The sequence below is a fragment of the Saccopteryx leptura genome, chromosome 2 (genome assembly GCF_036850995.1).
Source record: "Saccopteryx leptura isolate mSacLep1 chromosome 2, mSacLep1_pri_phased_curated, whole genome shotgun sequence".
NCBI classification, from domain to species: Eukaryota; Metazoa; Chordata; class Mammalia; order Chiroptera; family Emballonuridae; genus Saccopteryx; species Saccopteryx leptura.
The window spans coordinates 96,066,989-96,089,694 of NC_089504.1; the positions used below are offsets into that span (position 1 = coordinate 96,066,989).

The following is a 22,706-nucleotide window of genomic DNA, read 5'->3' on the forward strand; positions in this document are numbered from 1 at the left end:
TAGACGATCATATACTTTACAAAGTTAATCTCTAGATTTTATAAAAATGGATTTATTTATTTTTACTTTGTGAACAAGTTTTTTTTAAATAAATCCTACTCCTTTTCCTTCAAACACTCCTCATTGATTCCACGGTTTCCCAACAGGAAACTCAGTTTGATCTTAAGCATTGGATCTGCTCTGCCTACTTACCAGACGCAAGGCCGGCATTTCTCCCCCTTCCACTGAGGCTGGCCCTCGTGGGAGCATCCTCTGACTCACAAAGCACCTTTCGATTTTTTTTTACCAGCTTGTAAGCCAGTCCTTGTACCTTCTGGTTCTCAATGAGAGCGATGTGTCAGTCTGAGAGCAGAGTGGGAAGGGATACTCCCGCACCTCAGTGTCATAATCAAACTCCATCCTAACAAATAGAAAAACAGACTGAAAAACCAACAACTCTTCTTGGATCCCTAAGATATGGGAAGACACAGGGCAAGCCATTGCCTGTAAGATTAGAGAGACCAGCAGGAGACAGGGTCATAGCTTTCCAGAGCAGAGACTCATAAAGGGAAACCACCGTGGGAACGAGAGCATCAGGAGAACCGGGACTACCCCTGACGAACTGCCGCAGCTCAGTGTGGACGAATCGGTGAGTCAGAGATTCAGTCGTGGGGGGAGGAAGCACAGTAAGGTGAGATACCCCTGTAAAAGCTTGGCCATATTACCATAGTCAATATCTGAGAAAAGTCCCCTGGGGCTTCTGGCAGAGTGGAGGGGGAAAGGGACCATCTTGCCATACATAGAGCACTCTGTCCCTCTTTAACAGGGCCTCTCCTCAGGGGAAACTGATGAACCAGAACCTAACCGGTTCTTATCAGAGCCTGACCAGCCTGGGGGAGGGAAATACTTAACTCCAGCCCTCTCTAGCCATCCTGTCCCACCTACGGGGAGAGAAATAATCTGAGCAACATTTGTGGAGTTCACAGTCTAGATCAGGGGTCCCCAAACTTTTTACACAGGGGGCCAGTTCACTGTCCCTCAGACCGTTGGAGGGCCGGACTATAAAAAAAACTATGAACAAATCCTTATGCACACTGCATATATCTTATTTTAAAGTAAAAAAACAAAACGGGAACAAATACAATATTTAAAATAAAGAACAAGTAAATTTAAATCAACAAACTGACCAATATTTCAATGGGAACTATGGTCCTGCTTTTGGCTAATGAGATGTTAATGTCCGGTTCCATATTTGTCACTGCTAGCCGTAACAAGTGATATGAAGCGCTTCCGGAGCCCTGACGCGAAGTAGTACTGTACGTGAGTGACGCTGTACTTTGCGGTGCTGCCACATACAGTACTCCAGGACCTCTCACTGACCACCAATGAAAGAGGTGCCCCTTCCAGAAGTGCGGCAGAGGCAGATAAATGGCCTCAGGGGGCCGCATGTGGCCCGTGGGCCGTACTTTGGGGACCCCCGGTCTAGATGCATAGGCTTACTAAAAAACAGACCTGACCGTGGGACTGTAGAACACTGCCCCTCCACCCACACTTCACTATCACATTACAAAAAGCCTATTTACAGTAAGTAGTTCCTCTTACCCGGCCCATCTATCAGTAAAATATTACAAAGCATACCAAAGGCAAGGAACACACTGAAGAGGCAGAGCAAGCATCAGAACAAGACAAGGCAGAGACTCTGGAATGACCAAACCAGGAATTTAAAACAATCATGATTAATATGCTAAGGGTTTTAATGAACAAAGTAGACAACATGCAAAAACAGATGGACAATATAAACAGAGAGATGGAAAGTCTAAAAAAGAAACAAAGAGAAATACTGGAGATTTTAAAATACTGTAACAGAAATGAAGAATGCCGCCCTGGCTTGATAGCTCGATCATTTAGAGCAGGGTTAGTCAACCTTTTTATACCTACCGCCCACTTTTGTATCTCTGTTAGTAGTAAAATTTTCTAACCGCCCACCGGTTCCACAGTAATGGTGACTTATAAAGTAGGGAAGTAACTTTACTTTATAAAATTTATAAAGCAGAGTTACAGCAAGTTAAAGCATATAATAATAATTACTTACCAAGTACTTTATGTTGGATTTTCGCTAAGTTTGGCAGAATAAATCTTTATAAAACAACTTACTATAGTTAAATCTATCCTTTTATTTATACTTTGGTTGCTCCACTACCGCCTACCATGAAAGCTGGAACGCCCACTAGTGGGCGGTAGGGACCAGGTTGACTACCACTGGTTTAGAGTATCATTCCAAAGCACAGAGGTTGCTGGTTCGATCCCTGGTCAGGACACACACAGGAACAGCTCAATGTCTCTGTCTCTTTTTCGCTTCCTCCTCCCTCTTTCTAAAATCAATAAAATAAACATTAATAAAAAGAAGAAGAGCCTGACCTGTGGTGACGCAGTGGATCAAGCGTCGACCTGGAATGCTGAGGTTGCTGGTTCAAAACCCTGGGCTTGCCTGGTCAAGGCACATATGGGAGTTGATGGTTCCTGCTCCTCCCCCTTTCTCTTTCTATCTCTCTCTCTCTCTCTCTCTCTGTCTCTCTTCTCTAAAATGAATAAATAAATAAAAATAATTTTAAAAAAAAGAAGAAGAAAAGAAAAGAAGAATGTCTCTTATGAGCTGGACATGGCTGAAGAAAGAATCTCTGAGCTAGGCAATATATCAATAGAATTCAGGCCCTGGCCAGTAGCCTCCCATTTGCCAAGATTATGGGTTCAATCCCCAGTCAGGGCACATATAAGAATCAGCTAGAGAATGCATAAACAAGTGGAACAACAAATAGATGTTTTCTCTTTCTCACTCTCAAATCAATCAATAAAAAAATTTTAAATACATTCCCTGAAGATTAAAAACAAAGAAAACAAAGACTGAAGAAAAAAAAACACCTAGAATATCCAAAGACATGGGACAACTACAAAAGGTGTAACATATGTGAAATGGGAACTAGAAGGAGAAGAAAGAGAGAAAGGAACAGAAAAAATATTTGAAACAATAATGACTGAATATCCCTCCAATTAATGTCAGACCCCAAACCACAAATCCACGAAATTCAGAGAACACCAAGCAGAATAAATGCCAAAAAAACTACACCTTCAAACTACAAACACACACACACACACACACACACACACACACACACACACAAAAGATAAATAAAATATCCCTGGAGAAGCCAAAGAGAATAAACATTTTCCCTATCAAGAAACAAAGATAAAATTAAATCTGATATTTCAGAAACCATGCAAATAAGAAAACAATGGAGTGAATAAAGTGCTGAGAGAAAAAAACTCATGCACTTAGAACTCTGTACACTCTGTGAAATTATCCTTCAAAAGTGAAAAAGAAATAAAGTCACAGATTCCATCAGGTCCAGAAGTGGAGGGGTGGAGGTTGGGGGGGTTGTCAGTATTCAAATAGACCACACCATGCGTGAGTACAAACTCGGGTCCTTGGTTGAGGAGGAATAGGGAAGTCTGTTCTGATGGTTTAGTGTGTTCAGGGAATGTTTGTTGAAAACTATGACCAAATGATAAAAGATTCCTACAGAAAACAAGTTGAAGGTGATTGTCCACAGTGTATGCTCAAAATCTTGGATTTGGCAGGAACAAAGCAATTTACAGTGATAAGAAGTTTGTATATGAAAAAAGGACAAAAGTTTTTACTAGTATATTCTATTACAGCTCAGTCTACATTTAATAACTGAAGGGCCTGAGGGAATAGATTGATGGGTTAAGGACAAAGACGATGTTCCAATGATTTTGGTTGTCAATAAATGTGACCTGCAAGATGAACCAGTAATTGTGTTACAGTAATAAATAAGTTAGGATATAATATTAAAAGCCGTTAAGGAAAGTGAATAAGGCTATGCTGTCTGGACAGGAACTAATATAGTGTGTACAGATATGATAGGCAGACTAGACCTTTCACTCAGGGCCCAGTTAGTGTGCGTGTGAAGTTATATATAGATAAAAAGTGGCTTGATGTCATGACTCTGTAGGTTAACACAAACAAGAAGCTTTTCTAGGAACATCTTAAAAGTGGCTTGATGTTTCATTTTGGTAGATTAACATAAAAAGGGCTCCCTGTGTGGAACTCCCCAAAAGGTGGTTTGATGTGATAATCCTAATCCTGTAGATTAACACCTGTTAGAAGGTGGTACTAAAGCGGGGTGGGGGGGCTGGGGGGGGAATGTTGCTTGCTGCGGTAGTCGAGAGACTGTCTCCATGCTGCTCTGACCAAGGACAGCCGAGAGGAGCATGCTGACGGGCCCCCCTTAAGCTGTGCCCAGGCATGCCAAAAGGATTTGTGAGTAATAAACTGCCTGTGTGATTCTTGCAACTAACTTGTGTGCCGGTCGTGTCTTTCCTCTGGTGGCAATTATTCTTGGCACTGATAAGTAGCATCCTCATAGCCGCCTCAAGAGTAGTCTCAAAGAGGCTGCCAGCCCTGCTGTTAAGCAGGAGTGTCCCACTGTGCAGGGAAGTGGAGTCGGGAAGCCTGACTGTCTTAGAGCTCAGGCTCTACTGGGACAAATTGGCAAAGAACAGGGTCAGAATCTAGCAAGACAGTGGTGTCACTGTGCATTTTTAGAACCTTCTGCAAAGTCACAGATAAATGTTAATGAGATATTTTATGACCTGGTCAGACAGATAAATAGAAAAGCACCAATGGAAAAGAAGCCTGAAAAGAAATCAGGTCTGCGGCTTTAGAGCTGCAACGAGCAGGTGCTCTGAGCCAGATTACAGGAATGAAAAATCATGGCCTGATTGGAAAGTGCCAGCATTCCAGACTTTAAGAAATAAATCTGAAAGGGATTCTCCTGTTTTACATGTTATGTAAAGAATTTAGATCTTATATCGGTTGGCACAAGTTCCCCAGAGAGGGGAAATTTTTGTTCTGTGTATATCTCTTAGGAAATAGACAATACTATTTCTCCTTTGCAATAACAGTGTAACACGTGTAAAAATAAATATACTTGACTCTAATATGTTTCTACAAAAAAGCATGGATGCATTTTAAATGTTAAATGTTGCTATTATGATCAAATGATTTCATACTGACCTTTTTTTTCCCCCGAAGCTGGAAACGGGGAGGCAGTCAGACAGACTCCTGCATGCGCCCGACCGGGATCCACCCAGCATGCCCAACAGGGGGCGATGCTCTGTCCATCTGGGGCGTTGCTCTGTTGCAACCAGAGCCATTCTAGTGCCTGAGTTAGAGGCCATGGAGCCATCCTCAGCGCCTGGGCCAACTTTGCTCCAATGGAGCCTTGGCTGCAGGAGGAGAAGAGAGAGACAGAGAGGAAGGAGAGGGGGGGGTGGAGAAGCAGATGGGCACTTCTCCTGTGTGCCCTGACCAGGAATCGAACCCGGGACTCCTGCACGCCAGGCCGACGTTCTACCACTGAGACAACCGGCCAGGGCCCATACTGACCTTTTTTTATCATGATTCCTCCCACTAAAATGTCAAACCATTATACTTTATCTGTAACAATATAGATTATGAAATTTCCCATCAAACTCATTGCAGCAGACAACTTTTTTGAGTCATTGACTTCATTTTACATTTTAAGAATCATGAAATGTCATTCTGTCATTATATTTTAATTAAACTTAGGCATATGCTTTGAAAAATGGATCTTTTATAGGAAAAAAACTGCAATAACTGATTTCTATGGCTTTCAAAGCTAAGATATATTACATACTAAACCAACAACAACAAAAAGAGTGAAGGAGAAACACTCTCAAGCAAACAAAAAAATTGAAGAAATTTGTTATCAGTAGACCTGGCTTTCAAGAAATGTTTTTAAAAAAGTTCTTTAGAGAGAAGGAAAATAATATAGACTAGAAACTTGGATCTACATAAAGAAAGGGAAAACACTGAAGAAGGAATAAGAGAAGGTAAAATAAAAACTTTTACTTTTCTTACTCTTAATTGATTTAACAGATAACAGTTTGTTCAAACTAATAATAACAATGTATTGGATTATGTCTGTGTGTGTATATATCTTATGTATACATGCTTGCACATACTTACATACAAGTAAAGTGAATGATGACAATGATACAGAGATAAGAGGAAGGAGTTAGGATTATTTTATTATTATAAGGTACTCACACTACCTGTAAGTGGTTTAAAAGGAGACTTCGATTAGTTGTAAATGATACTGCAAATTTCAATGGAACTGCATAAAAAAATAAAGTAAGTGATATACTAGAAAGGGAAATGAAATCGTATCTAATACTCAACTAAAACAGAAAAAGTGTGGAAGACAAAAATAAGAACAAAGAACAAAAACAACAAATATAAAACAGTAATGAGTATGGTAAATATTAATCCAATTATATCAATAATCACTTTGAATTTCAATGGTCTAAATTTACATCTTAAAAGACAAGTTATTAGAGTGGATCAAAAAATATAACTGAACTAAATGTTTTCTATAAGAAATCTATTATAAATATATATGTAGACACATGACTAAAAGTAAAGGGAAGGAGAAAAATAGAAAAATATACCATGCTAACACTAATCCAAAGAAAGCAGAGATCGCTTTATTGATTTCAGACAGAACACACTTTAAAGTAAATAAAGTTATTGGGAATAAAGAAGAGCATTACATAATGATAAAGCGGTTAATTTTCTAAGACAGTATAAAAGTCCTTAACATGTATGCACCTAACAACAGAGTCAAACTACACTGGTCTAAACTGGTGGATTTACAAGGAGAGATAAATGAATTAACTAATAATCGTTGGAAACTTCAACAGTTCTTCTCTCTGAGAAATAGATCCAGCAGACAGAAGAATCAGTAAGGATATAGTTGAATTTACCAATACCATCAATCACTAAGATAGCAGCTGCTCTTCGAGTTTTGCTGTGCTGCCCTGGGCTGACAAGAAGAAAGGTACCAGATAGTCTCCCAAGACAGACAAAGACCCAGTAAACAAACCTGGGGGCAAGGCCAAAAAGAAGTGATCCAAAGGCAAAGATCAGGACAAGTTTAATAACCTAGTCTTGTTTGACAAAGCAACATATGATAAACTCTACAAGGAAGTTCCCAACTATACGAGTATAACCCCAGCTGTGGTCTCTGAGAGACTGAAGATCTGCAGCTCCTTGACCAGGGCAGCCCTTCAGGAGCCCCTTATTGAAGGACTTATTAAACTAGTTTCAAAGCACATAGCTCAAGTAATGTACACCAAAAACACCAAAGGAGGGATGCTCCAGCTGCTGGTGGAAATGCACAAACAACAGGTCCCACCTACTGAACATTTTGAAAAATAAAACTTTATTAAATAAAAAAGATATAATTGGCATCTTCAGACTACTTCATTCAACAACAAAGACATTCATCAAGATATATCTCATTTGTGGCCATAAAACATACCTTAATAAATTTACAAAAATAGAAATATCTGCTCTCAGACAACAAGGGAAATAAATTAGAAACCAATAATAGAAGACTTTCTGGAAAACACCAAAATACATGGAGAGTCAAATCACATTCTAAATAACATATGGATTAAAGCAGGCTCTCAACAGAAATTTTAAAATATTTTGAGCTAATTAAAATAAAAAACAACTTGCCCTGGCCAGTTGGCTCAGCAGTAGAGTGTTGGCCTGGCGTGTGGAAGTCCCAGGTTTGATTTCTGGCCAGGGCACACAGGAGAAGCGCCCATCTGCTTTCCCACCTGTCCCCCTCTCCTTTCTCTCTTTCTCTCTCTTCCCCTCCCGCAGCCAAGGCTCCACTGGAGCAAAGTTGGCCCTGGTGCTGAGGATGGCTCCATAGCCTCCGCCTCAAGCACTAGAATGGCTTTGGCTGCAACAGAGCTCCATCCCAGGTGGGCAGAGCAGGCATCCCCTGGTGGGCATGCTGGGTGGATCCCTGTCAGGCACATGTGGGAATCTGTCTGACTGCCTCCCTGCTTCTAACTTTGGAAAAATACAAAATAATAATAATAATAATAATAATAATAAAAACAACTTATCACACTTTGTGGGATGCAGTGAAAGTAGTACTTAGTGGGCAATTTATAGCATCAATGCATATATTAGGAAAAAGAAAAATCTAAAATTAATAACAGGTTTCTACTATAAGAAACTAGAAAAGAAGAGCAAATTGAGTTCAAATTAAGCATAAAAAATAAATAAGAGTTAGAACTGAAATCAATGAAATTAAAAACAAGAAGTCAACAGAGAAAATAAATGAAACCAAAGCTGGTTCTTTAAAAAGATTATTAAGATCATAAGCTTTTAGCCAGAATAATTAAATAAAAATGAAGAGAACACAAATATCCAAAAATATATAAAGAACTCAGGCCCTGGCTAGTTGGCTCAGTGGATACAGTGTTAGCCTGGCATGCAGAAGTCCTGGGTTTGATCCACAGTCAGGGCACACAAGAGAAGCAATCATCTGCTTCCCTCCCTTTCCCTCTTTCCTTCTCTTTCTCTTCCCTCTTGCAGCCAGTGGTTTGATTGGTTCAAGCATCAGCCCCAGGTTCTAAGGAGAGCTGGGTTTATTTGAGCATTGCTATAGATGGGGGTTGGCAGGTGGATCTTAGCCGGGGTGCACGTGGGAGTCTGTGTCTCTATCTCCCTTCCTCTCACTTAAAAAAACAAAACAAACAACAAAAAACTCATATAACTCAACAACAAAAAAATGGAAAATCCAGGTACAAAATGGGCAAAGGACCTGAATAGACACTTCTCCAAGGAGAACATGCAGATGGGCAATAGGCATATGCATAGATGCTCAACATCACTAATCATCAGAGGAATGCAAATTAAAACCACAATAAGGTATCACTTCACACCTGTCAGAATGGCTATCATCAGTAAATCAACAAACAACAAGAGTTGGTGAGGGTTTGAAGAAAACCCTGGTGCACTGTTAGTGGGAATGCAGACTGGTGCAGCCACTGTAGAAAGTGGTATGGAGTTTGCCCCCAAAATTAAAAATGGAACTACCTTATGACCCAGCTATCCCACATCTGGGAATACAGTGTGTCCGTAAAGTCATGGTGCACTTTTGACCAGTCACAGGAAAGCAACAAAAGATGATAGAAATGTGAAATCTGCACCAAAGAAAAGGAAAACTCTCCCAGTTTCATACTTATTCAGTGCAATTTGATTTGGGCTCATGCACAGATTTTTTAGGGCTCCTTAGGTAGCTATCCCGTCTAGCCTCTACAGACCCGTCACTGACTGATGGCTACCAGAATGGGGTTTCTCCAGCAAACTGCTGGTTTCCTTCAACTGCTTATCCCACTGAATAATGTTATTCCTATGTGGTGGCGCTTTGTTATAAACGCGCCGATATTCACGTTGCACTTTGGTCACAGATTCGAATTTAGCAAGCCACAGAACACACTGAACTTTCCTCTGTACTGTCCACATCTCGACTGGCATGGCCGTGGGCTGCTCCGCTGTATACATGGTGTTACGTCATCATCTGTGCATGCGCACATGCTGCCACATCATCCTACAGAAACTGGGAGGGTTTTCCTTTTATTTGGTGCAGATTTCATATTTCTATCATCTTTTGTTGTTTTCCTGTGACTGGTCAAAAATGTACCATGACTTAATGGACACACTGTATATTCAAAGAAACAGAAAACACTAATTTGAAAGACTATATGTACCCCAGTTCATTGCCATGCTATGTACAAAAGCCAAAATTTGGAAGCAGCCCAAGTACCCATCAGTAGATGAGTGGATAAAAAAGCTGTGGTATATTTACACAATGTCACTCAGCTATAAAAAAGGAAGGAAATACTATCTCTTGCAACAGCATAGACAGACCTTGAAAGTATTATTCTAAGCTAAATAAGCCAGTCAGAGACAGACAAGTACCATATAATTTCACTTATATGTGGAATCTAATGAACAAAATAAACAAACAAAACAGAAACAAATTTATAAATGTAGAGAATAGACTGACTGTCAGAAGGTAGGGGGTTGGGAGCTGCATGAAAGAAATGAAGTGATTAAGCAAAAAAAGAAAAAAGCCAACTCACAGACACAGACAACAGTAGGGTGATTACCAGAGGGAAAGGGGGTTGGAAGAAGATTGAAGGAAGTAAAGGGGGGGATAAATGATGATTGAAGGGGACTTGACTTTGGGTGGTGAACACACAGTACAATATACAGATGATTGTTATAGAATTGTACATTTGAAGCCAATATAATTTTATTAACCACTGTCACCCCAATAAATTTAGTAAAAATTTGAAAGAATAAAAAAAGCAATAAAAATGAAATGGAAAGGGGATTTCACTACAGATCTCACGGACATTAAAGGATAATAAAAGAATACTATGAATAACTCTGTGCCCACAAATTTGATAACCTAGATGGAATGGATCAATTTCTTGAAAGATACAATCTTCCAATGATCACACAGAAGAAATTGACACTATGAATAGACTATAACTATTAAAGAAATTGAATCAAAACCTTCCAAAACAAAAATCACAATGTCAAGATGAATTCTGGTAAATTCTACCAAACATATAAAGGAGAAATGATATCAATTCTCTAAAATCTTTATTAGAGGATAGAAGCAAAAGAAATGCTTCCTAACTCATCCAATGAGGTATTACCCAAATATGAAACCCAAAGACATTACAAGAAAAAAACCTACAGATCAATATTTCATGAACACAGATACAAAAACCCTCAACAAAATATTAGCAAATCAAAATACCTAAAGTACAAAACATATATCACAAACAAGTGAGATTTATATGAGAACTCAAGTTTGGTTCAACATTTGAAAATCAATTAATGTAATCCATCACATCAACAGACTAAAAAAGTCAATGATCATATCAATAAATGCACAAAACACATTTGACAAAATGTATTCATGATGCAAGCTCTCAGTAACAGGAACAGAGGAAAACTGTTTCAACTTGATAAGAACTATCCACAAAGACATGCAAAAAATATTATACTTAATGGTGAGAAACTCAGTTTTCCCACTAAAATCAGGTACAACACAAGGGTGTCTGCTCTCACCACTACTTTCTAATGCCGTACTGAAAGTCTTTGCTAATGCAATAAGTCAAGAAAAGGAAATAAAAGGTATACATATTGGGAAGGAAGAAATAAAATTGTCTTTGTTCATAGATGACATGATCATCTATGTAGAAAATCCAAATGAATCACCAAAACAATCCTGAGAAAAAAGAACAAAGCTGGAGGTATCACACTATCTGACTTCAAATTATACTACAGACTCATGATAATCAAAACAGCATGGTATTAGCAGAAAAATAGAAACGGAGACAAATGGAACAGAATGAATAAAGAGCCCAGAGATAAAACCACATGTATATGGGGAAATAACTTTTGACAGAGTAGCTAAAAACACACAATGGAGAAAAGAAAGCCCCTTCAATAAACGGCGCTGGGAAAATTGGAAAGCCACATGCAAAAGAATGAGACTTGACTACAGTTTATCCCCCTGCACAAAAATTAATTCAAAATGGATCAAAGACCTAAATATAAAATCTGAAACAATAAATTACATAGAAAAAAACATAGGTACTAAGTTTATAGACCTTTCCATAAAGAACGTTTTAAGAATTTGACCCCAAAGGCAAGAGAACTAAAGGCAAAAATAAGTGATTGGGACTCTATGAAACTAAAAAGTGCTTCACAGTGAATAAAATTGCCAACAAAACAAAAAGGCAGTCAACCAAATGGGAGATGATATTTGCAAACAACAGCTTTGACAAGGGATTAATATCCAAAATATGTAAAGAACTCACAAAGCTCAACAATAAACAATCCATTTAAAAAATGGGAAGAGTACCTGAACAGACACCTCTCTCATGAATATATACAAACAACAATTAGATATATGAAAAGATGCTCATCTTTGCTACCTATTAAAGAAATGCAAATCAAAACTACAATGAGATAGTTTACACCTGTTAGACTGGCTGATACCAACAAGACAGGTAATAACAAATGTTGGAAAGATTGTGGAGAAAAAAGAACCCTCATTCACTGCTGGTGGTGATGTAAAATGATACAACCACTATGGAAAACAGTATGGCAGTTCCTCAAAAAATTAAAAATAGAGGGACAAATTTACAGTAACAGAAAATGACTTGACTTTGGGTGATGGTCACACAATGCTATACAGTTCAAATGCTATAGAGATGTTTACCTGAAACCTAGGTACTCTTATTAACTAATGTCACTCCATTAATTTCAAAATAAAAAATGGAGTTACCATATAACCCACCAACCCCTCTACTGGGTATCTATTCAAAAAACTTAGAAACGTGTATGCAAAGACATATGCACCCCCATGTTTATCACAGCATTATTCATAGTGGCCAAGACATGGAAACAACCAAAGTGTCCCTTGATAGAGGATTGGATCAAGAAGATGTGGTATATATATATACAATGGAATACTACTCAGCTATAAGAAATGATGACATATTTTCATTTATGATAACATGGATGGACCTTAAGAATATTATGCTAAGTGAAACAAGTAAATCAGAAAAAACTAGGAACTCTGATTTCACACACAGGTGGGATATAAAACTGAGACTCATAGGCATAGGCCTATGAGTGAAGTGGTTACCAGAGGGAAGGCGATGGGGGAGGGAAGTGGGAGGACCAAATATGTGGTGACAAAAATATGTGGTTTGACTTTGGGTGATGAGCACTCATCACAATGAATTGTTCACATTCTATGGAAATGTACACCTGAAACCTGTGTGTTCCTGTGGACCAATGTCATTCCATTAAATTTAATTTCTAAATTAATAGTCAGTTGCAGCCTGACCAGGCAGTGGCGCAGTGGATAGAGCGTTGGACTGGGATGTGGAGGACCCAGGTTCGAGACCCCGAGGTCGCCACCTTGAGCGCGGGCTCATCTGGTTTTAGCAAAAGCCCACCAGCTTGAACCCAAGGTCGCTGGCTCCAGCAAGGGGTTACTCGGTTTGCTGAAGGCCTGTGGTCAAGGCACATATGAGAAAGCAATCAATGAACAACTAAGGTGTTGCAACGCGCAATGAAAAACTAATGATTGATGCTTCTCATCTCTCTCCATTCCTGTCTGTCTGTCCCTGTCTATCCCTCTCTCTGATTCACTCTCTGTCTCTGTAAAAAATAAATAAATAAATAAATAAATAAATAAATAAATAAAATTTAAAAAGTCAGTTGCAGTTCTATCTGTCAACAATGAACAATGGAATTTGAAATAAAAAACACAACATAATTTACATTAGCATCCAACAAAATAAAATCTAACAAAATGTGTTCAAGATTAATATAAGGAAAACCACAAAACTCTGATTAATAAAATAAAAAAAACTAAATCAATTTTATGTTCATGAATAGGAAGACTCAATGTTGTCAAGATGCCAGTTCTTCCCAACTTGATACAAATCTATAGATACAATGCACTCCTAATCAAAATCCCAGCAAGTTATTTTACAGATATGAACACACTGATTCTAAAGTTTATGTAGAGAGGCAAAAGACCCAGAATAGGCAGCACAATATTGAAAGAAAAGGAACAAAGTTGAGGATTATGCTACCGAACTTGAAGACTTACTATAAAACTGCAGTAATTAAGACAGTGTGGTGTTGGCGAAAGAGTAGACAAACACATCAATGGAACAGACCAGAGAGCCCAGAATAAGACCCCTGTAAATATAGTCGACTGTCTTTTGACAAATGAGCAAAGGTAATACAATGGAACAAAGACAATCTGTTAGAAAATGGTGCTTAAACAAGTGGACAGCCCCAGGCAAAAAAAAGAAATTAATTTTGACATAGATCTTACACCCTTCACAAAAATTAACACAAAATGGATCATACACCCAAATGTAAAATGTAAAACTACAATACTCATGGAAGATAACATAGGAGAAAACCTAGATGACCTTGGGTATGGTGATGCTTTTTAGATACAACATCAAAAGACACAATCCATGAAAAAAAATTGATAAGCTAGACTTTGTTAAAATTAAAATCTGCTCTGGGAAAGATAGTATAAAGAGAATGAGAAGGAAAGCCATAGGCTGGGAAGAAAGAAATAAAATATTTGCAAAAGACACCTCTGAAAAAGGACTATTATCCAAAATATACAAAGAACTCTTAAAACTCAACAGTAAGAAAACAAACAACCCCATTTAAAAAATGAGCCAATGACCTTCACATACACCTCACCAAATAAGTATATAGATGTCAAATAAGCATATGAAAAGATGTTTCAAATTATGTCATCAAGGAAATGCAAATTAAAAAATAATGAGATACTACTACACACCTATTAGAATAATGAGAGCCCAAAACACGGACACCAACAAATGCTGGCAAGGATATGGAGCAACAGGAACTCTCATTCATTGAACATGGGAATGAAAAGTGATGCAATCCCTTTGGAAGACAATTTGCAGGGGTTTTTTTTGTTGTTTTTTTTTTTGTATTTTTCTGAAGCTGGAAACAGGGAGAAACAGTCAGACAGACTCCCGCATGCGCCCGACCGGGATCCACCCGGCACGCCCACCAGGGGCGACGCTCTGCCCCTCTGGGGCGTCGCTCTGTTGCGACCAGAGCCACTCCAGCGCCTGGGGCAGAGGCCAAGGAGCCATCCCCAGCGCCCGGGCCATCTTTGCTCCAATGGAGCCTCGGCTGCGGGAGGGGAAGAGAGAGACAGAGAGGAAGGAGAGGGGAGGGGTGGAGAAGCAGATGGGTGCCTCTCCTGTGTGCCCTGGCCGGGAATCGAACCCGGGACTTCTGCACGCCAGGCCGACGCTCTACCACTAAGCCAACCGGCCAGGGCCAAGACAATTTGCAGTTTCTAACAAAATTAAATACACTCTTACCATATGACCTGATCTGGCAATCGCACTCCTTGGTATTTACCCAAAGGAGCTGAAAACTTATGTCCACACAAATACCAGCAGAAGGATGGTTATTGTAGTTTTATTCAGAATTGCCAAAACTTGGAAAATCCAATGTGTCCTGCAATAGGTGCATGAATAAATAAACGGTGGCACATCCAGACAATGGGAAATTGTTCAGTGCTGACAAAAAAAAAAAAAGAAGAGCTATTATGCCATGCAAAAAACATGGAGGAACCTTAAATGCATATTACTAAGTGAAAAGCTGATCTGAAAAGACCACATAACTATAATTCCAATTATATTGATATGACATCTGGAAAAGGCAGTACTATGGAGACAATCAAACGGTCAGTGGATTCCAGGGGTAAGGTTGGGGAGGGAGAGATGAGTAGGCAGAGCACAGAGGATTTTTAGTGCAGTGGAAAACTCTGTATGATATTATAAAGATAAACATATGGCCCTGGCCGGTTGGCTCAGCGGTAGAGCGTCGGTCTGGCGTGTGGGGGACCCGGGTTCGATTCCCAGCCAGGGCACACAGGAGAAGCGCCCATTTGCTTCTCCAACCCCACCCCCTCCTTCCTCTCTGTCTTTCTCTTTCCCTCCCGCAGCCAAGGCTCCATTGGAGCAAAGATGGCCTGGGCGCTGGGGATGGCTCCTTGGCCTCTGCCCCAGGCGCTAGAGTGGCTCTGGTCGCAGCAGAGCGATGCCCCGGAGGGGCAGAGCATCGCCCCCTGGTGGGCAGAGCGTCGCCCCTGGTGGGCATGCCAGGTGGAAACCGGTCGGGCGCATGCGGGAGTCTGTCTGACTGTCTCTCCCCGTTTCCAGCTTCAGAAAAATACAAAAAAAAAAAAAAAAAAGATAAACATATGTCTTTGTACATTTATTCAAACCTATAGAATGTACAGCACCCAGAGTGAATTGTAATGTGAAGTATAGACTTTGGATGATAATGATGTTTTAATGTATGTTCATCCTTGGTAAAAATACATGTATATGTATATTTATATATGTACACCTCCCCCCATCCCCCATATATATATAAAAAATCATCCTGTGGGTGATGTTGATCATAGGAGGATACGGATGTGTGGGGCAAAGGAAATGGGAAATTTCTATGACTCCTTTCAATTTTGCTGTAAAACTAAATAAAATGAGATAAAAAACAAAAAATGTCTTTAAAAAATTTTTTAAAAAAGCAGAGTATGATAAGTAAAAGGCACAATAGGCACCACAAAATTAAAATATAGTTTTAACGTAGGCCAGTCCCACTTTAACTTTGTTTTTGCATTTGAAGAATGTAGCACTTTCTTATATATATATTTTTACACTTTGTAAACTGACATGGCATAATTATGTTATAGGAAAGTAGAAATCGTGCTCTTTATTTTGCATCTTTTCTGTTATCATATAAAGATGATGCTTAAGCATCAAGCTGATTTCACGAGTGCATGAAAAAAAGTGGGTCCAATCGGCAAGGAACCAGCTTCCCTACCTGAGGCATGGGAATTGGCATTCTGTGTTCACTGCTCACGCGTGCGCTAAGTACTGTAGTCCAATGGAGGCCAAAGTGCAGATCTGTTTTTAACATTTTGATATAATTGTGTAATATATTTTACATTTTTACCTAATGGCATTGTTCCTTTTTTCTTTCTTTTTCTTTTCTTTTTTTTTTTTTAATGAGAGGAGGGGAGATAGACTCCCACATGCACCCCAACTGGGATCCACCTGGCAACCCATGACTGGGATGGATGCTCCAATCAACGGAACTATCCTCAGCTTCCAGGCTGACGCCGGACCAAAATCAGTCGAGCCACTGGCTACTGGAGGGAAAGAGCGAGAGAAGGGGGAGTGGTAGAGGGAGAGAAGCAGTTGGTCACTTCTCCTGTGTGCCCTGAGGAGGAATTGAACCTGGGACGTCTATATGCCAGGCCAAAGCTCTATCCACTGAGCCAACTGGCTGGGGCCAGCATTGTTTCTTTTTTTTTTTTTTTAATAATTTTATTTTTTTAATGGGGCGACATCAATAAATCAGGATATATATATTCAAAGATAACATGTCCAGGTTATCTTGTCATTCAATTATGTTGCATACCCATCACCCAAAGTCAGATTGTCCTCTGTCACCTTCTATCTAGTTTTCTTTGTGCCCCTCCCCCTCCCCCTTTCTCTCTCCCTCTCCCCCTTCCCCCCGTAACCACCATACTCTTATCAATGTCTCTTAGTCTCACTTTTATGTCCCACCTATGTATGGAATAATGCAGTTCCTGGTTTTTTTCTGATTTACTTATTTCACTTCGTATAATGTTATCAAGATCCCACCATTTTGCTGTAAATGATCCGATGTCATCATTTCTTATGGCTGAGTAGTATTCCATAGTGTATATGCAGCATTGTTTCTTATATTAAAACCTTTCCTGCCTGACCAGGCGGTGGTGCAGTGGATAGAGCGTCGGACTGGGATGCAGAAGACCCATGTTCGAGACCCCGAGGTCGCCAGCTTGAGCGCGGGCTCATCTGGTTTTAGCAAAAGCCCACCAGCTTGAACCCAAGGTTACTGGCTCCAGCAAGGGGTTACTCGGTCTGCTAAAGGCCCGCAGTCAAGGCATATTTGAGAAAGCCATCAATGAACAACTAAGGTGTTGCAATGCGCAATGAAAAACTAATGATTGATGCTTCTCATCTCTCTGTTCCTGTCTGTCCCTGTCTATCCCTCTCTCTGACTCACTCTCTGTCTCTATAAAAAATAAAATTAAAATAAAAATAAAACCTTTCCTGATTGAAAACGTTTAAAAAAGCATTTGCTGGGATTACATGAGAGAGTGTATGTAAAGTGTATTAGCAAAGTTGGTCCCTCTGTTAATTGCCTCAACTGGTCATAAGGGCCCGCTCTTCCCCTACGGACCTGGATTCAGGCCTGTGAGCACCTCTCACTAGGCAGAACAAGGCCACAGATAGCTTTGTGGCCACTAGTGCATCAGCGGCACTGAAATAAATGTGAGTTGGAAGCACTTCTCCCTTCCACTGGGCTTTCACCGCAGCTGCTCTACTGGTTTGCACCCTGTTGCGTGCCCTCAGAGAACTTTGGCATTTGCTGAAAGGTCATCAGCTGCAATTTGAGATCGCTGGGTAACTCGAACTTCTAACTTTTAAATGTAGCTGCAAAGAGTGTGACTGCCGCACTCAGCTGTGAGCTTGGGCTGGGGTGGGGGGCGGAAGTAACAGATCCCTCAGCGGGTTCTCCATGGAAGAGCCGCTGACAGCTGATAAACGACATAGCCAGTATTTCTCCCTCCTGATCCCTAAATGATCCATTCTTTTACTCAGTCTCCACTGCCACAGAGTAATGGGCATCCGTGCTTTGCCTGGCAGTTGTAGAAAAGCACTGGTTTGTTTGTTTCACTTCCAATCTGTTGTGAACAAATATTTTTATAAAGCATAATAAAAAGACTTACTGGAAAGGTCAATAAACACAGGAAAAGATGCTTAACATCACTAATTATTAGGGAGATGCCCATCCAAGCCACAGTGAAATATCATTTCACTGAACTCATCAGGATGACTGTTATAAAAAAAAAAAAACAAGGCAGAAAATAGCAACAGTTGGCAAAGACATGGAGACATTGGAACACTTGTGCACTGCTAGTGGGAGTGTAAAATGTTGTAGCCACTGTGGAACAGGTATAGTGGTTTCTCAAGAAATTTCATATAGAATTATCATACGATGTAGCAGTCCTACTTCTGGTGTGCACCCTACAAGAACCGAAAGCAGGGAGACAAGATATTTGTCCCATCACGTTCATGAACGTTATTGACAAGAGCTAGAAGACAGAAGCAACCCAAGTGTCCAGTGATGTATGAATGGCTAAACAAAATGTGGTCTATTCATATAATGGAATTTTAGCCTGAGAAAGAAAGGAAACTCAGATAAATGCTACAATGTGGATGGACATTGGAGATATTATGCTAAGTGAAATAAGCTAGTCATAAAAGGACATCTATTATATGATTCTACCTATATAAAGTACATAGAATAGTTAAATTTATAGTGACAGAAAGTAGAATGATGATTATCAGGGACTGGGGACTGAGTAGGAATTGTTTATTGGACACAGCGATTTACTGGGAAGATTGAAAAAGTTCTGGAGATGAATGTGGCTTCAAAATAATATGAAAGTACTTGATGCCACTGAACTGTAAAGTGGTTAAAATGGTAAAAAATAATTATGAAATATAGGCTTTTTAGTGTTGTTATAATTTTGTTTAAAATTAAATTACATCTTATTGTTAAATTTAAACTATATATTAATAAATATGATCAGAACAAGCACGACATGAAAAGAGCTATAGAAATTTTAAAATACTTTAAAGTTTTCTATTTACCTGGTTCTAGACCAGTACAGTTTTCAGACTGTCCCTGATCCACTTGTATTTTGCTTTACAATAAAATGACTTTTTAAAAATATATATACAATTCTTTGAATTTTAACACATGGATTTAAGTTGCCATCACGATAATCAGGATATAGAACAGTTTCATCAGGCACAATACTCTTGTTTTCTGCTTCATCCCCTCACTCCTAGCCCCTGGCAACCATGGACTTGTTCTTTATAAGTTTTTTGTTTGTTTGTTTTTTTACATGAGAGTAGGGGAGATAGTGAGACAGGCTTCCGCAGTGCCTCAACTGGGGTCCACCAGGCAACCCCTGTCTGGGGCTGATGCTAGATACAATCGAGCTATTTTTAGTGTCTGCAGCTAACATCCTGGGATCAACCCAGCTCTCCTCAGTGCCTGGGGCCAACACTTGCAAGTGAGCCTGTGGCTACAGGAGCGGAAGAGGAAAAGAAAGGGAGAGTGAGGAAGAGGGAAGCAGATGGTCGCTTTTCCTGTGTGTCCTGACCAATATCGAACCTGAGACATCTGTATGTGCCAGGTCTACACTCTATCCACTAAGCCAACCAACCAGGGCCTATCTCTATAATTTTGTCTTCTCAGAATATCATACAAATGGAATCCCACAGCATATAGTCTCTTGGGACTGGCTTCTTTCACCAGCACACTACCCTTGAGATTCATCCCAGTACTACATGTAACAATAGCTTGTTCCTTTTTATTGCTGAATAGTATTCCATTGTATAGATATACCCATTCACCCTTGAAGAGCATTTGTGTGGTTGCAGTTTCTGACAATTACAAATAGAGCTGCTATAAATGTTGGTGAACGGGTTTTGTGGGGAATGTTCATGTTCATTTCTCTAAAGGAGATGTGATGTGCCGTTGCTTTGCACCAGTCATGCAGGAAACCCTTCATTAGATGACAATGTTAGATTTTAAAGGAAACCCAGAAACCAATCAGCCAAGCCACTCTCTTCATCTGGCATTCATTTACTTGCCCAGAACTGACACCCAGCTCCTTTTATAATTATGTTCAAAGCATCATGGTTGATTTTCCATGTGAAAGACAAAACTTAGTTGTTTGTTCATGGCAACATGACTCATCAGGATCAAAGAATTTTCCATTCTACAGTCCTCACGATTCCCAGAAACTCTAGGGAAAGAAAAAGAGAATTTTCCGGTTTAGATCCCAGTGATGTTTCTCTTCTAGAGCTGTATCTAGAAGCCCTTGCACAAGTTCATGAACAAAAGTGAGGAAGCTTGTTGCAGCACTGCCTGAAGAGCACACTCTTCTAAAACAGTCCAACTCTCCACGCCCTGGAATGCAGTATTTCCAGACATTTTGCTGTAGCAGACATTTCAGTTGGGTTGATTCAACTCTTGCAGCAAGGGGATCACCGTATGACACAATTCTGGCCAATCTTATGTATAAGGAGGTCTACTGGGATGGGGGCATGGGGTATGTTCTGGGGGGATTTTTCTTTTCTAATAAAAGGGAACTGATGTAGTTGGAGCTGCCCTTTCTCTCCTGCGCAGGTCTTTAGGATGGGCTGGACATTCAGAGCTGTCCCCATGAAATGACAAGCACGGCAACAAAACCAGCACCGAGGATCACAGGCAGAGAAGAGACAGAGGACCTTAATGAAACCTTTGAATGATTAAATGAATGCCAGCAGCCACCTCCAAGCGCACTTGAAAAACTGGGAGAAAAATCTCCACGTATTTAAATTACTCTGAGTTTTCTATTACTTGCAGCTAAACACACTTTGATTTAAATAACTGTCAAAGGAAAAAATCAAACTACGGAGCAACTGTGCATATTTTATTTTATTTATTTATTTTATTTTATTTTATTTTTGCATTTTTCTGAAGCTGGAAACAGGTAGAGACAGTCAGACAGACTCCCGCATGCGCCCGACCGGGATCCACCCGGCACGCCCACCAGGGCGCGACGCTCTGCCCACCAGGGGGCGATGCTCTGCCCATCCTGGGCGTCACCATGTTGCGACCAGAGCCACTCTAGCGCCTGGGGCAGAGGCCACAGAGCCATCCCCAGCGCCCGGGCCATCTTTGCTCCAATGGAGCCCGGCTGCGGGAGGGGAAGAGAGAGATAGAGAGGAAGGCGCGGCGGAGGGGTGGAGAAGCAAATGTGTGCTTCTCCTGTGTGCCCTGGCCAGGAATCAAACCCGGGTCCTCCGCACGCTAGGCCGATGCTCTACCGCTGAGCCAACGGGCCAGGGCCTGCATATTTTATTTTGTAAGATGAAATTGTATATGTATATATAATAGTTATATATACATCAAAAAATTGGAAGCGCAGTAATAGCTAACAAGCTTTGAGCACCTATCATGTGCTTTACAGGTGAGGAAACCGAGGTTTTGTACAAGTAGCAGATAACTAGCTGTCTGTCCCTAGAGAAAGTGCTTTGACCACCCTATGCAGACCCCCACTCATGTCTATCACCAGTACAGACTCCCACCAGCTGCGAGGGCAGCTATTTCTAGGGATGAGCTGGTGGTGGGGACTTCTGCTTTTTTCTTTACATACTTCTACACTGTTTTCTTTTCCATAAGCAGATATTACTTCTGTTATAAAAGTGCAAATCTAGAGAAACTGATAAAAGTAACCTTGATGCTAGGCACTGTGCTAGAAATAGAATTTATTTCTTACAAATTTTCATATCCAGTTGGTCACACATGCCTTTTGGAAATAAAAAGCTTCCTTCAAACTTACATGAAAGAACCCTGGCTAAGAGGTCCCAGGGCTGCCGTTACTTTATTATATCACCTACACCCCAGATAAGATATTTGCCAATATGCTTTCTACAAACCACCGGGGAATTGGGTTCTCCAGTAGATGAATGTGAAGAATCCTTCTCAGTCCTTGAATAAGAGGGTTTTATGGATCATTTCTTAGTGGTTGGATTTCTCATCTCCTACTAGTACTAAATGGCTACTTCTTAGGATCTTTAACACAAGGCGCTCACTAGAGAAAGTAGGTATGTATCTCTGGGCTTCCCGGGTCTATTTACAGCTTGCCTGTGGCGGCTTGGCAGCCCGCAGACCAGCCACGACAGAGAGGGATCCTTGAGGGCTTGCCCAGTCACCTCCGTCACGTGGGCCGGCACTTTTCCTTAAAGGTCCTGGGCCAGCCCTGATTCCACGGAGCGACAGCCCTTAGAAATAAGCAAGGCTTTCTGCAGGGAGAAAAGAAGGATTTGAAAAATTACCCGCCACAATGACGGACAGAAGCCCCTTCGAAACAGACATGCTCACGCTGACCCGCTATGTTATGGAAAGGGGGCGTCAGGCAAAAGGGACAGGGGAGCTCACACAGCTGCTGAACTCGATGCTGACGGCCATCAAAGCCATCTCCTCTGCAGTGCGCAAGGCCGGCCTGGCCAACCTGTGAGTC

General features: G+C 40.5%; 1 protein-coding gene and 1 pseudogene across 1 annotated transcript in view; both read left to right on the top strand.

Moving 5' to 3' along the window:
* The first annotated feature begins 3,438 nt into the window (after positions 1-3,438).
* Positions 3,439-4,722, top strand: LOC136393056 (ras-related protein Rap-1A-like; annotated as a pseudogene).
* A 17,716-nt stretch (positions 4,723-22,438) lies between these two features.
* Positions 22,439-22,706, top strand: part of FBP2 (fructose-bisphosphatase 2) — a 32,093-nt gene continuing 31,825 nt past the window's right edge. Inside the window, exon 1 of the mRNA XM_066365721.1 lies at positions 22,439-22,699. Within this exon, the coding sequence (XP_066221818.1) occupies positions 22,530-22,699 (170 nt within the window). The 5' untranslated portion in view covers positions 22,439-22,529. The remainder of the gene's footprint in view (positions 22,700-22,706) is intronic.